The 14,387-nt window shown below is 32.6% G+C and overlaps 1 protein-coding gene across 1 annotated transcript in view; it reads left to right on the top strand.

Annotated features, from left to right (window-relative positions):
* Nucleotides 1-14,387, top strand: part of Spag16 (sperm associated antigen 16) — an 895,679-nt gene that overhangs the window by 69,572 nt on the left and 811,720 nt on the right. Inside the window, exon 9 of the mRNA XM_076866456.2 lies at nucleotides 385-494. Within this exon, the coding sequence (XP_076722571.1) occupies nucleotides 385-494 (110 nt within the window). The remainder of the gene's footprint in view (nucleotides 1-384; nucleotides 495-14,387) is intronic.

Raw genomic sequence — 14,387 nt, 5'->3', positions numbered from 1 at the left:
TGTGAATAGTACCTTGTGTTTTTTTCTTGTCTGTTTCTCTCAACATCAAGAATCATAGATAATAAAATTTTATTATTATGAAATTCTCCTTTTAAAAGTCTTGTATTTATTATATAATTCCACTCGGAAAATTTTATTTCTTTTTCTTTGCCTTGGCCTTTTCTCACTTTATTTATAAATACACAAAACCTCTAATGCCACCCTGCATTTTTGGGACCTGAATTTTGAAGACCCCACTTAAAGTATTTTGGTTGGTGTGACTATCATTTGTTTTATATTTAATAAATATATGTATTAATAAGACTATGATTAACATTTGAAAATTATCGTATTTTTTAAAAAATAAATATTACAAAAATTAAGATTAAATTTTATTTCTTGTAGTTGGTCACAGTATTGAAAAAGAAAATATGCCAGAAGGTCCTACTCAGAAAGGTCTTCGTAAAGCCAGGGAACAAAACAAATGTAAAACAAAGATGAAAGACAATGCAAAGGTATGATATTTATTCATGTTTATACATTAACTTTACCTTAATTCTCACATATTTAGATCCATGCACTTATATAGCATCATTTTTTTAACTAGAAAAGAAACTTAGTGGTTATATATAATAATCCTCTGGGTTTATGGAGGGAAAATTGAAGTCCGCAATTATTACTAGTAACTAGTTAATTTGGAGACACATGCTTTATTAGTGTTTAAGACACCTCAAAGCATCTCTGTACCACACTCAATTTTCTGCTTAAAATTAATGCTATATAAAAGAAATAACTCCCAAAACATCTCTTGTAGTTTCTCTTTTTAATAGTAGAATTTCTAACTTTTCTCAGTTTTCTTTTCCTTTAGAATAACATGCAACAGAATCATGCCTCATTTAAGAATTTGTATGTATCTGGAGTATTTTTGCTTTGCAATTAGACCTATAATTTAAATCTTGTATAATAATGATATTAAAATTATCTGGTCAATGAAATGAAATTTAAGAAGAAAGAAAATTACATAAGAAGTACAAGGGGTTTAGTTTCTTGTTATGAAAATTCTAGCTGAGATAATGAATTTTCTTATAAAGATGGTTGTTGCCAGAGAGTTCTACATCTGGCATTTGTTGTAAAATGGAAATATTTATAATTCTAATGTTAGTGGTAGTAATTCAAAAAGAGATTTTTATAAACTCAAATTATAGCATTTACTTAGATAATATCAATAACTTTCCCTTGAAGGTTTACACTAGACTCAATTATTGTATAAATATTCAAATAAAATAAACAAACAGTTATAGGTTATACTAAGTTCTTGACAAAATAATCTTTGGATGATATTCAAATTACTGTTTTACTCTTTATCTATCTTCACTATTAATTCATGGATTATGGTATTAGAGATAGAGGCAAATAAGAGTTAAGAATTTTTGATGATGTTGTGATTGTCATCAAGAATGTTTCATCTTCTCTTGGTATAAGTATTCTTTTAAGTAGTGCATCATGCTTAGAAATGATGTGTTGATTTATTCATTAACTGCTTATGGCTTATAAAACCATATTAGTAAACGCAAGGTTGATTTTTTTTCAAGGTTGATTTTTCATGTGATGAAAACTATGATAATATAGTAGTCATATTATACATTTATGCATAGTATTTCCGTTTTTGTTATTGCATTAAAATATTTAATGTAATACCTACAATTCGATAAAAGAAAATGAGGCCTTAATTAAGAGCCTAGGTATAGGATAAAGTGAAGCCTTCTCATCCTCACTGAATAATCATTTTTATTAATATTTTTCTTATAATTTTCTTGCAGCTGTTATTATAATGTACCTGAGTTCAGTTTCCAGTTTATGTTTTATTCACTTTAGATGCTATTTATTGACTACCTTGTGGAAATTAAGAGACAGGTCACTTTACTGATTTGAGTTATATTAGTATATATAGTACCATCATAATTCTATTTTCTATGCTTTATCTGTAAATTAGTAGTATAAATTAATTGCACAAAACAACATTTAAGTGCATTTTCTTTAAGTAAATATAATTTACTGTAGAATTAACTATCATGATTAAAACCACAGAGAAGGAAATGGAATATCCAAATTAAATGAGCACAGAGACTGCTTTTTTAAATATAGCCACTTCCCTAGCTTACATTCAGTGGTCCTTGTTACTTATTTCTCACTTTGTCCTCTCTCATTATTTCTTTTTTTCTTATAACTTCTTACTTTTCTTAGTTTTTCAAAGAAATAACACTGAAAGTCCCTTTTCTGATGAACACTATCAGCTTCTTCATACTCCCATACCAGCTCCTTTGAGGAATTTTTTTTTCCTTTAGCAGTACTTCCTGGTGGGTCACCTCTCTTTATTCCCACTAGTGATATATCTTCATATATATATATATATATATATATATATATATATATATATATATATATATATAGTTTTTTTTTCCTTACTTGTCTTTTGTTCCTGTCAGGTCACCCTTTGTGATATTTTTTAAAAAAACTTCTGACCAATATTTCTCCTGCTATTGTATTCTAGTATCTGCATTTATGGTTAGAAGGGAAGTAGTTTTCCATCTGAGTAAGCTTTTTCCCTTGATGTCATAGAATGCAAATTAGGCACTGATCCATACTGGGCTTTCCAGATACAAAGAACAAACATCAGTGGGATTTCTTATTAGAGGCTTACACTGGGTTTTGGACTATGGCTCTCATCCCCAAGCCTTGGAGGAATATCACTCACATGAGAGATTTCTCTTACATTCACCTCATAAGCAAAGACATCCACAGAGTAAGGTGGAAGAATGGCAAGGAAACATCACTCTCATGGATGGCTTAAGCAAGAGAGGGGTTTGTATACTTGTATCAGATAAAGTGGACTTCAAGCCAAAGTGAATCAGAAGGGACAAAGTAGTACATTTCATACTGCTTAAGGGAATTATACAACAATAAGCCATAACAATTGTAAATATCAATGCCCTAAACAATGGGGCAACTACATATATCAAAGAGACCCTACTCAATTTCAACAGATAGACCACAACATAATAATACTGAATGACTTTAACACTCCTCTCTTACTATGAATAGATTGTCCAAACAAAAACTAAACAAACTATAGAACTAAATAATACAATTGATAATTTATAATTAACAGACATACATAGAAGATTTCATCCATCAGTGATTGAATACCCTTTCTTCTCAGCAGCACTTGGATTCTTCTCTAAAATAGACCATATCTTATGCCACAAAGCAACTCTTAGGAAATATGAAAAAAAATAGTGATACCACCCTGCATTCTATCAGATCATGATAGAATGAAATTAGAAATCAACGATAAAATAAAAAATAGAAGCTACTTTAACACCTGGAGACTAAATAATATGCTATTGAGTGACAAATGGATAGCAGAGGAAGTCAAGGATGAAATAAAAAAAATACTTAGAGGTAAATGAGAATAGTGATACAACATATAAAAATCTCTGGAACACTATGAATGCAGTGCTAAGAGGAAAGTTCATTGCACTGTTTGTTCACTCAAAGAATAGAAAGATAATGAATAAATGACCTAATATTAAATCTCAAAAGTCCTAGAAAAAGAAGAGCAAATCAATACCACCAGCAGAAGACAGGAAATAATTAAAATCAGAACTGAAATTATTGAAATTGACACAAAAGAAACAACTCAAGGCTAGGGATATGGCTCAAGCGGTAACACACTCGCCTGGCATGCGCAGGGCGCTGGGTTCGATCCTCAGCACCACATAAAATAAAGATGTTGTGTCCACCGAAAACTGAAAAATAAATATTAAAAATTCTCTCTCTCTCTTTCTCTCTCTCTCTCTCTCTCTCTCTCTCTCTCTCTCTCTCTCCTTCCTCTTTCTCTCTTTTTTAAAAAGAAACAACTCAAAAAATTGACAAAATAAAGAGTTGGTTCTTTGAGAAAATAAAGTTGATAAACCCTTAACCATTCTAATGAAGAGAGAGAAAAATCTAATTACTAAAATTAGTGACAAAAGGAAATAACATGACAGACACTATTGAAATGCAGAAGATAATCAGAAACTATTTTGAAAATTTGTACTTCAATGAAATAGAAAATTTTGAAGCCATCCACAGATTTCTAGAGACATATGACCTACCTAAACTGAATCAGGAGGACATGCACAATTTAATCAGATCAATTTCAAACAATTAAATAGAATACACCATCAAAAACTACTAATTAAGAAAAGTCCAGGAGCTGGTGAATTCTTAGCTGAGTTCTATAAGACCTTCAAAGAAGAATTAATACCAATACATCTTAAGTCATTCCACAAATAGAAAAAGAGAGAACACTTGCAAACTCATTCTGTGAAGCTAGTATCACTCTGATGCCCAAAACAAAGATACATCAAGAAAACATAACTAAAGAGCAATATTCCTGATGAACATAGATGCAAAAATCTTTAATTAAATACTGGCTAATTGCATGAAAAAACATATTAAAAAGTTAGTGCACCATGATCAAGTTGGGTTCTTCCCACGGATGCAAAATTGGTTTAATATATACAAATCAATACACTTAATTCATCACATCAGTAGACTCAAAGACAAGAATCATATGATTATCTCAATAGATACATTAAAAAGTACTTGACAAAATACAGTGCCTCTTCATGTTCAAAACACTAGAAAAACTAGAGATAATAGTAACATACCTTAACATTGTAACCACAGCTATATATGTAAACCCAAAGCCAACATCATTCTAAATGTAAAAAAAAAAAAAAAAAGTGAAAGCATTCCCTCTAAGAACTGGAATGAGATAAGGATGCCCTCTTTCATCACTTTTAGACAACATTGTCCTTGAAACTCTAGCCAGAGCAATTAGACAGAAGAAGAAAATTAAAGGGATATGAATAGGAAAATAAGAACTCAAAACTATCACTATTTACCAATGATATCATTCTATTATATTTATAAGATTCAAGCAATTCCACCACAAAACTTCTAGAATGAATAAATGAATTCGACAAAGTAGCAGGATATAAAAATTAATACCCATAAAACAAATGTGTTCCTATACATCAGTGATGAATCCTCTGAAAGAGAAATTAGAAAATTAAATATATATATATATATTTGGGAATCCATATAACAAAAAAGGCAAAAGACCTCTACAATAAAAACTACAGAACGCTAAAGAAAGAAATAGAAGAAGACCTTTGAAGATGGAAAGATCTCCCATGTTCTTGGATAGGCAGAATTAATATTGTCAAAAGCCATGCTACCACAAACTTTTACAGATTTAATGCCATCCCTATTAAAATCCCAATGACATTCTTCATAGAAAAAGCAACCGTGAAATTTATTTGGAAAAATAAGAGACAGAGAATAGCCAAAGTAATCCTTAGTGAGAAAAGTGAAGGAGGCATCACCATACCAGACCTTATACTACAGAGCCATAGTAACACAACACACATAGGCCAATGGTACAGAATAGAAGACATAGAGACAAACCCACATAAATACAGTTATCTTATACTTGACAAAGGTGCCAAAAACATATTGGAGAAAAGATAGCCACTTCAACAAATGGTATTGTGAAAACTGGGAATCCATGTAGCAAAATGAAACTAAACCCCTATCTCTCACCCTGCACAAAACTCAAAGTGGATCGAGGACTTAGACACTAGAACAGAGACCCTGTGCTTAATAGAAAAAGTAGGTCCAAATCTCTACCATATAAGCTTAGGAACTGACTTTCTTAACAAGATTCTTAAAGCATTAAAAGTAAAATCAATAATCAATAAATGGGATGGAATCAAACTAAAAGACTTCTTCACAGCAATGAAAACAATAATATGAAGAGACAGCCTACAGAATGAGAGGAAAATCTTTACCACATGTACATTAGATAGAGCATTAAAATCCAGGATATATAAAGAACTCAAAAAACTTAACACCAGGGTTGGGTTGTAGCTCAGTGGTAGAGTGCTTGTCTAGCGCATGTTGAGGCACTGGGTTCAATCCTCAGCACCACATAAAAATAAATAAATAAAGCAAAGGTATTGTGTCTACAACAATGACAACAACAACCCAGAAACTTAAGTAACCCAATCCATAAATGGCAAAGAACTGAACAGGCACTTCACAGAAGAAGAAATACAAATGATCAACAAATATATAAAAAAATGCTCAAAATCTCTAGTAATTAGAGAAATGCACTCAGAACTATCCTGAGATTCCATCTCACTCATTCAAGAGTAGCAGTTATCAAGAATAAAAACAACAATAAATGTTGGTGAGGTTTGGGGGGAAAAGGTACACTCAGACATTGCTGGTGGGGCTGCAAATTGGTGCAATTGGAAAGCAGTACGGAGATTGCTCAGAAGAGTTGGAATAGAACTACCATTTGATGCCAGTTATCCCACTCCTCAGTTTATACCCAAAGGACTTGAGGACTGACTGTAGGTTCTTTGTTAGTGGGTGGGAGATTCACATGTCAGAAAAACTGGAGCAGAGCAGATGGAGAGGTTAAGCTGAATGAAATACTTACCTTGGCTCAGTAAATGCAGCAATTATGGAACTTTGGATTTGAAACAGTGTATTTTACTTATACTGACTTTCCTTTTCTCCCCTTTCCCCATATCCTCCTGTACCTTTCCTCATGGTAAGATGCCACATATTACTAGTGATGAGAGGAAGGCTCTACCATTACTCCAGACTTTGCTTTTCAGTTGAGTTCCACCATATACATGCATATCACCCCAGTAGTTTGTTTACTTTATTTAGGGAACAGTTTTAGTCTATATGCAAAAGTCTATATGCAAAGGAGGATACTATACGTATCCTTTGGGTAAAAGGGAGAATAAAGTAGGTAAGGGAAATTATTTCTCTGCTTTTAAATTCTAAAGCAGTTATTTGGTGAATTTCTCTGATGTTTGTCATCTTTAGGTAAAGTTAGGAAAATGTTAAGAACTTCAGTAGGAAAACAGAACTGCTTTAGGTCTTTTGTTCACAATGACTTAAAGATGGTTACAGAGATGATAGAAGAGTTAAGGTGTCAGAAGACACAGAGAAAGTCTAGAGCTGGATAATAGCAGGACATTGCTACCATCTTATATTGGAAGCACAATGGGAAAATAAGAGTCCAAAAGTTGGGGCCATCTGATAGGAGTTATATTGTTGAGAAAAGAGCTCTCTAGTAGATGGAGCCATGGAAGACATGACTGTAAGGAAAGACCTTCTAACACATATTAGGGGAGGGACAAGAAAAAAAATATATATATATTTAATATATATATATTTTAAAAATATTCATAGCTGAGCAGTCTGTTTTCTGTCATGTTGCATAGCTAGTATGCTTCTTCCTTCTTTCTAGTTCTCATTCAGTGTTTGCCTTTGCATAGTTAGCACCCTGGCTTATTGGAATTGTTTACCTCGTGATTTGAATCTTCAATCTTGGAGAGTCTGAATATGTAGTGAAACTGCCGTCTTATACTGTAACTTTCCTTTGACATTTACTATTTAATGTGGAAGTAATGAGATATATATCCCCATTTTTTTATTCTGGGATCCAGAATGTCCTCTCTAAGACCATCATTTAGCAGTAACCCAAATATCTACATAGTAATTGAGAGCTGAACTGTCGCAGAGATCCCTGAATCCTAAATGGTAGACTTAACTTCCAATTTGATGGCACCTATCCAATATGCCAAGGTGGAAGCATTCTTCCCTTTCAAATTAAGCCCATCTAACAGAGTCGGGTTGTTGAGGATAGGAAGAAAAACGTCTACAGGCTGACTTTAAGATATAATAATGAGAAGAGCTCTTTCTATCTCTGTGAACCCTTGATTTTTTTGACTATCTAAAAACAACATTGGAGGTTATTTTTTTTAAACTAAAATAATCACTGAACTTTTGATAAATGACTGCATTTTTCTATATAACTGTTGCTGGGTGACAGTCTACCACTAATTCCACAGGTGTTAGATCATAACCACCATTTTTGAGTGCTCAGGAAAGGGTATCCATTCAGAGTCAGTTTCTAATTATTTCTGAAAGGTCTGAGGTACAACAGTTGCCATAGTAAATTGTCACTGTCCTTTGAGGAAGGCTTGGAGGAAAATTTATAGTTGTCTTTATGTTTTTGAATCTACAAAAAATATATATTTTGTCCAGTGAAAACACATCCCTAGCTCTCTAAATTGGAAGTGGTCCAATATAATGAAACTGCCCCTAGATGACAAAGGTTCCTGGTTCGCTTCTGTTGGCAAACTAGACATTCAGCATTGGATGCTAGCCAGGTGAACTTTGCTTAAAGAAAGTTCTTCTTATTAAGCCTTTGCATAACTTCCATCTTAAGAAAGTGCCTATATAAGCCATTGAATACACAAGCAAGGAGAAAGAACAACATTCACAGGAAAGGGCACATTATCTACCTGACAATTGAAGACATTATCTGCAAGGTATGTCTTTTGATTAGTATACCAATGGGACCCAGATGTTCTCATACTTTTGCCCATTTTAAGAGATCCTGCCACTGTTTTCCTAGATTTTATCTCAAAATTGCTAGTGTTATTTTTCTATAAACCCCTAACCAATCAGCCAAAATGAGAGCCACTGCGAAGAAATAAATATAGATCCATCTTACATGGCAAAGTAGATGGCCATATATAGTGCCCAAATTTCTATTTACATGAAGGCTTTCCATCTACCACTTAAAATTAAGAACTTACCTTGATAGAATTATAGTGCACTGAATTTACTTGTTCATCTGGAAACCATGATAGAATTTTTTCTATTATCTTAAAGAATGTCATAGTGAGGGAGATATAGCATTGAACTGGGAACAGAAGTTTGGAAGTCTGAACCATCTATACAATGGAGTTTATTTGTGCTTTGTTGATGTGCTCAGGCTCAATTTCAATTATAATTCTTGCTATTTAAAGTGAATTATTGTTTGCATGTCTAGATTCATGCCTTTATGCTTCTGATACATGTTGAGCAATCCAGGCCATGAAGTCACTTTGTATTAAAAGTTCACCATTTTGGGCTGGGTTTGTGGCTCAGCAGTTTGAGTGCTCACGTAGCACATGTGAGGCACTGGGTTCAATCCTCAGTACCACATATAAATAAATAAAATAAAGGTATTGTATTCACCTACAACTAAAAAAAATAAAAATTAAAAAAAGTGTTCACATTTTCTGCCAGAGCTCATGACCATAGTAGGAGCTAATTCCTAAAAGGAAAACAGTTAATAATATTTATTAATAAGGATGAAAGTGACTTTTCTCCAGAAGTCTAAAATAATCAGTACTGTGGTTCTCCTATTGGGGCTTGTTATAGACCTCTACAGCATCCACATTTTCCATAGCAGTTTGAGAACCAGTAGATCTGCTAGGTTGTAAGGCCCAAGAGGCAGTGTATCTTCTATTGCAAAGTTTTACTTAGTTCAGAGATTGTTTAAACCATGTTGGCAAGATAGAGGATAAAACATACATTGACTTCCCTTTTGTTTAGAAGTAATATTGCACATGCTCTAGGCCTCAGCCTTTCTTTCATGTTTATTTATTTTCTGGCACACGTGTCTAAGACATATAGGACACTTATCACTTTCTGCTCATCATACCCATTTAAGGTGATTTTTTCTGATGTAGTAGAACATAAAGATGTTCAAGATCACTATATTTTAAAAGAGTAGGGGAGTTTATATTGCCTTGGGCAAAAGATGTTAGTTTTATTGCTGACTTTGCTATGTAAAAGCAACTTTAAAAATTTACCGTTACTCTGGGAATTGAGAAGAAAGCATTTATGAAATCAGTAGCCTCATCATAAGTATTAGGGAGTGTTTTGATCTGCTCCAGTAAAGATACCACGTATGGCACAAACCCTATATCCCAGAAAAAAATGTACCTCCTCACATAATACTTAGATCAGAGTGCTTAGCACCTTGTTGACCCACCTTGGCTTAATTTCATGCTTCACTTATTCTTAGCTTTTCATAATGCAGTGCAAAATGAATTTAAGGGTCTAATTGGTTGGCAGAGATGTCTAAATTACAACTTTGTTTACTTTATAGATCTTAATTGTTTTGCATAAAGATCATACGAATCATCTTAAATCATGGTATGCACTCATGAGTGGATATGAAGTCTGAATAGGTTACCATGGAAGTGTAGTAGAAGATTCTTTTTACAAGTTTATGGGACCTTAAGTTTTCTTGACATTCTAAAACTGTCCCTATCCTTAAGCATATCTATAGATAGTAAAAAAATATGAGCCATGAATTATTGTCCTTCTGTTTGCACCAACCACCTCTTTTGTATATTTATCATGAAATCCAAAGTTTAGTAAACCTCTGTAAACATCTTGTTTATCTGTTATGATGAACATAATGATTAATGAGGTTCTATGATATTTTTTGACAGCACAGATCACTTCTGACTATTTTATGGCTGTGGGTAGGAATGTTAACCTGAGAAGGAATATAAACATATATTATTGTGTACTGAATTGAATGTACAGTGCTTCAAATCTTATTTTCTGATAGGATGAAAAAGAACACATTTGCCAAATTAATGGCTGCACACCATTTACTTGAGTACCTTTAATCTGCTGTTGCAAAGATGCCACATGAAGCAGAACAACTGCAGTTTAGGCTGCTGCTTGGTTAAATTTGCAGTAGTCTACTGTTATCTTCCAGGATCTTTGTTTGTATAGAGATCTGATTGGGGTATTATCTGAGAATATCATGGGAACTACAATATTTACATCCTTTGTTTAATCTCTGCCACTTTCTACAAACCTCTCCAGTAAGCATGTTACTTATTATTATCTTGATTAGGAAAGGGAGTTGTTTTAAATGCTGCCATTTAGCATTCCCTTCTATAAAAACCCTTATCCTACAAGCCAAGAATAAATGTGGGAGATCTGCCAACTATTAAGTGTATACTTTCAAATTGTTCATTTGGAGATTGCGAAATGACTAGTAGATGTGTTCATGGATCCTATCTCATTGTGAGTCAGACTTAAAAAGTTCCCTATTTATAATCTGTTCCCTTTATATTCTGACCTCAACAATAATGTATAATCAGGGACATTATAACCCTGTGAGTTCCAAAATGTTAATACCATGCTAGTCTCTGTGTCAGTAGTCTCACAATGTTTGAGTATTCTTTCTTTTCTAAAGTATAGTTTCCTGAGTAAATGGCCATTGATACTTTTGGGGGAAGAATGTAAAAATCATTGTGTATAGTTACTGTCTCTTCGCAGGATCTTTTTTCCTGGAGATTCGACTTCTCCTATAGTCAGTAAGTTCAGTGGATGAAAATGGTCCAGGCATGGAATACAGACAATCATTTGTGACTTTTTAATGAGGTGCCTGCCCTCAGCATCTTGATGTTTCATTCTCATTTTTTTATGGTTGTATAGACTGAACAACATTATGCCTGTTGATTTCCCATTGTTCTGGCCCCTAAAGATGTTATATTTTACTGTCTCCCTAATTTTTTATGGTTAACACCATACTAACAGCTGTTCTGACTTCATTGCTTTTTTCTAACATTATACCCACTTTGCTTTGCCTGACCACTACATTCAGAGGATCTTTCCATTGCTTTCAGGAAGTCTAGTTCATCAATGACATCTCTTATTATCATCCTAGAGTGGAATCACCACTGAGATTCTCAGTGATGTTACTGCCCCTCTCACCAGTGCAATTCTTATTGCTTTACTAACTGTTGTTTCTTCTGGTCATCTGTGTACAGGGTTATCTCACGGAATTTTTCACTTTGCATATTGTGTTCTCTTGTACATGCTCACTTTGAGATTTTTGAGCCTCCTTCCATCATTTGTTATGGTCGACTTGTGTTTACACTTTATTTAATCTGTCATTTCTTTCCAACTTTCTAAGAACCATCCTCCCTCAGATCATACTAATCAGGGTCCTTGTCTAGGGCATTAAATCCTATATCATAGGATTTTACTCTCATACTGATAAATTCTCCTATATCTGACATTATTTTCTAGTTCCCTGTCTCATCATAATCTAAGCCTACATATATGTCCTGCACTACAAATAAATGTTGGCTCATTCCTAAAGTTCCTTTAGGAGTAGTTCTTATAATGCCTTAACAGAGTAATTACATTTTAGGCAAGGTTTTATCGTGACTTAAATAGATTTTGATATATTGGCCAGAAGAGAGGATGAGGAATATTTTGTAAGGATATGTGTTGTCTTTCAAGGCAGAAGAATTTGAATTGTCTTTGGTCAAGGGAAGCATGCTAGTTTTAACATGGAGAGCAAGGCCACTTCTATGGGTCCAGGGAGTTCAGGGAAATCTGAAGATTTAAGATTTTCAAATGTATTGTCTCATACTTCTCCCTAGCATCTCCGTCTGCTTTAGAGATTTCTCCAAAGAAGGTATAAAAATGGCTAATAAGCACATGAAAAAATGTTTAACAGTATGGTAGTTCCTCAAAAAGTTAAAAATAGAATTAGTATTTACCATATGATTCAGCAATTACACTTCTGATTACTATACCATAGAATGGAAAGGAGGATTTTAAAGATGTATTTATATATCCATGTTCATAGCATGTTATTTACAATAGACAAAAAAAAATGGCAAGAACATGGATATGAAGTACATGCTATAGTACATAGCATGGGCATTATGTTACGTGAAACAGGCCAGTAACAGACAAATGCTGTCTGATTCCATTTTATTGATTTGTCAAACTTATGCTTTATGTAGTAAAATTTCTGGATACAGAGAGTATAGAATGATGGTTGTCAGAGCTGGGTAAAATGGAAAATGAGGAGTTATTATTTAGTGAGTATAGATTTTCGGTTTTACAAGATGAAAACTGTTTGGGATGTGGATGAGGGTAATTTCACAGTTATAAATGCCATTATAACCCCTGAACTACTCTATCCTTAACTTTGTTAAAAGCATAAATCTTATGTGATTTTAGTATAATAAAAAATTTGGGAAAAATAAAATGTTTTCTTTGGATGGATAGAAACAGAGGATATGCTGAAGAGGGCATATAATTAAGGCATCAACTGATTCATAAACATTATAGTGTGTATAAAATTTTTTATGATATTTTATATCTTAATAATTCAAATGTAGCCAGTTAAAAAAATACCTGTTTCATTTCTGGGTAGTTTCACATCATCTTACTATTTAAATAAAAATTAAATGTTTTTTAGAAGAGCAGTTAAAAAGTTTTTACTGAAATTTTTAGATTATATGCTCAGGCAACAATGATTGAATTAGCCACAATTATTATACCTTATTATATCTTATTATAAGACAAAACTTTTCCTAAACCTTTAGAAATGGATTTAAATTTTCATTAATAACTTATAATTAATAATTTTAGATGCATTAGTTTATTCATTTATTTTATCATTAATAATACATGTTATATAAAAATTACTTTTTAAAACTTAGTTAATACCATAAATATAGCTATTAAAACAACAATTTTCTCATAAGCTATGGGTGAGTTTTCATTTTAATCCATTTATTTTAATTCAGTTAGATATTTAGAAATGATATATTTTGTTAAAGGAATATATTTTTAGCCTTCATTGAGTTCTTTCATAGTTTAACTTTGCATAAGTTAACTATCATAATCTGTTTGCCTTCAGCATAGAATCTACCAACATACTATATAGCATATACTTCAGTAGATGCTGTTTTAAGAGTGTGCAATATTCTGTGAAGTCTAATCTATAATTGAAATCCAGATCTACCACTTATTTCTTGTACAAACATAGCATGTTATTTCATGTTTTCATTTCTAAACACTAAGAATAATATATTCATCAAAGAGTTTTTGTCAGGAAATGAAATAATATATGTAAGATCTCTAACACAGTTCCTATTAGAGAATTTATACTTAGGTAATGATAGTGTTTCTATAGAAAAGGTTACAGGTTAAGATAAATGATCTTCAATTTTTTTTATAACTTTATTTATTTATTCATTTTTATATGGTGCTGAGGATTGAACCCAGGGCTTTGCATGTGCGAGGCAAGTGCTCTATCACTGAGCCATAACCCCAGCCCCCCCGATCTTTAATTTTTAATACTATTTTTCTCTTTTGTTTAAAGTACTATATGAATCTACTGACTATAATTCTTTTAAAGACTTCCGTATTTATTACTTTTTAACCATGTAGTCATTTCATTATGTAATGGCATGAATAATTTAGCAAAAGATTTACCTAATTGTAGGTATAGTTTTCCTAATTTAGTTAATATACAAATAGCAGTATGGAACTTAGAAATCGATGGTGGCTAATTTTTCTGTACTCTATAACATTTGCACATCCTCTGATATATATTTGAAAGTGCTTAAATGCTCATTAAAAGTATACAACTCTCGACTTCT

This window comes from Callospermophilus lateralis, chromosome 9 (assembly GCF_048772815.1).
Source record: "Callospermophilus lateralis isolate mCalLat2 chromosome 9, mCalLat2.hap1, whole genome shotgun sequence".
NCBI lineage: Eukaryota > Metazoa > Chordata > Mammalia > Rodentia > Sciuridae > Callospermophilus > Callospermophilus lateralis.
This window is presented reverse-complemented; position numbering and strand designations above follow the sequence as displayed.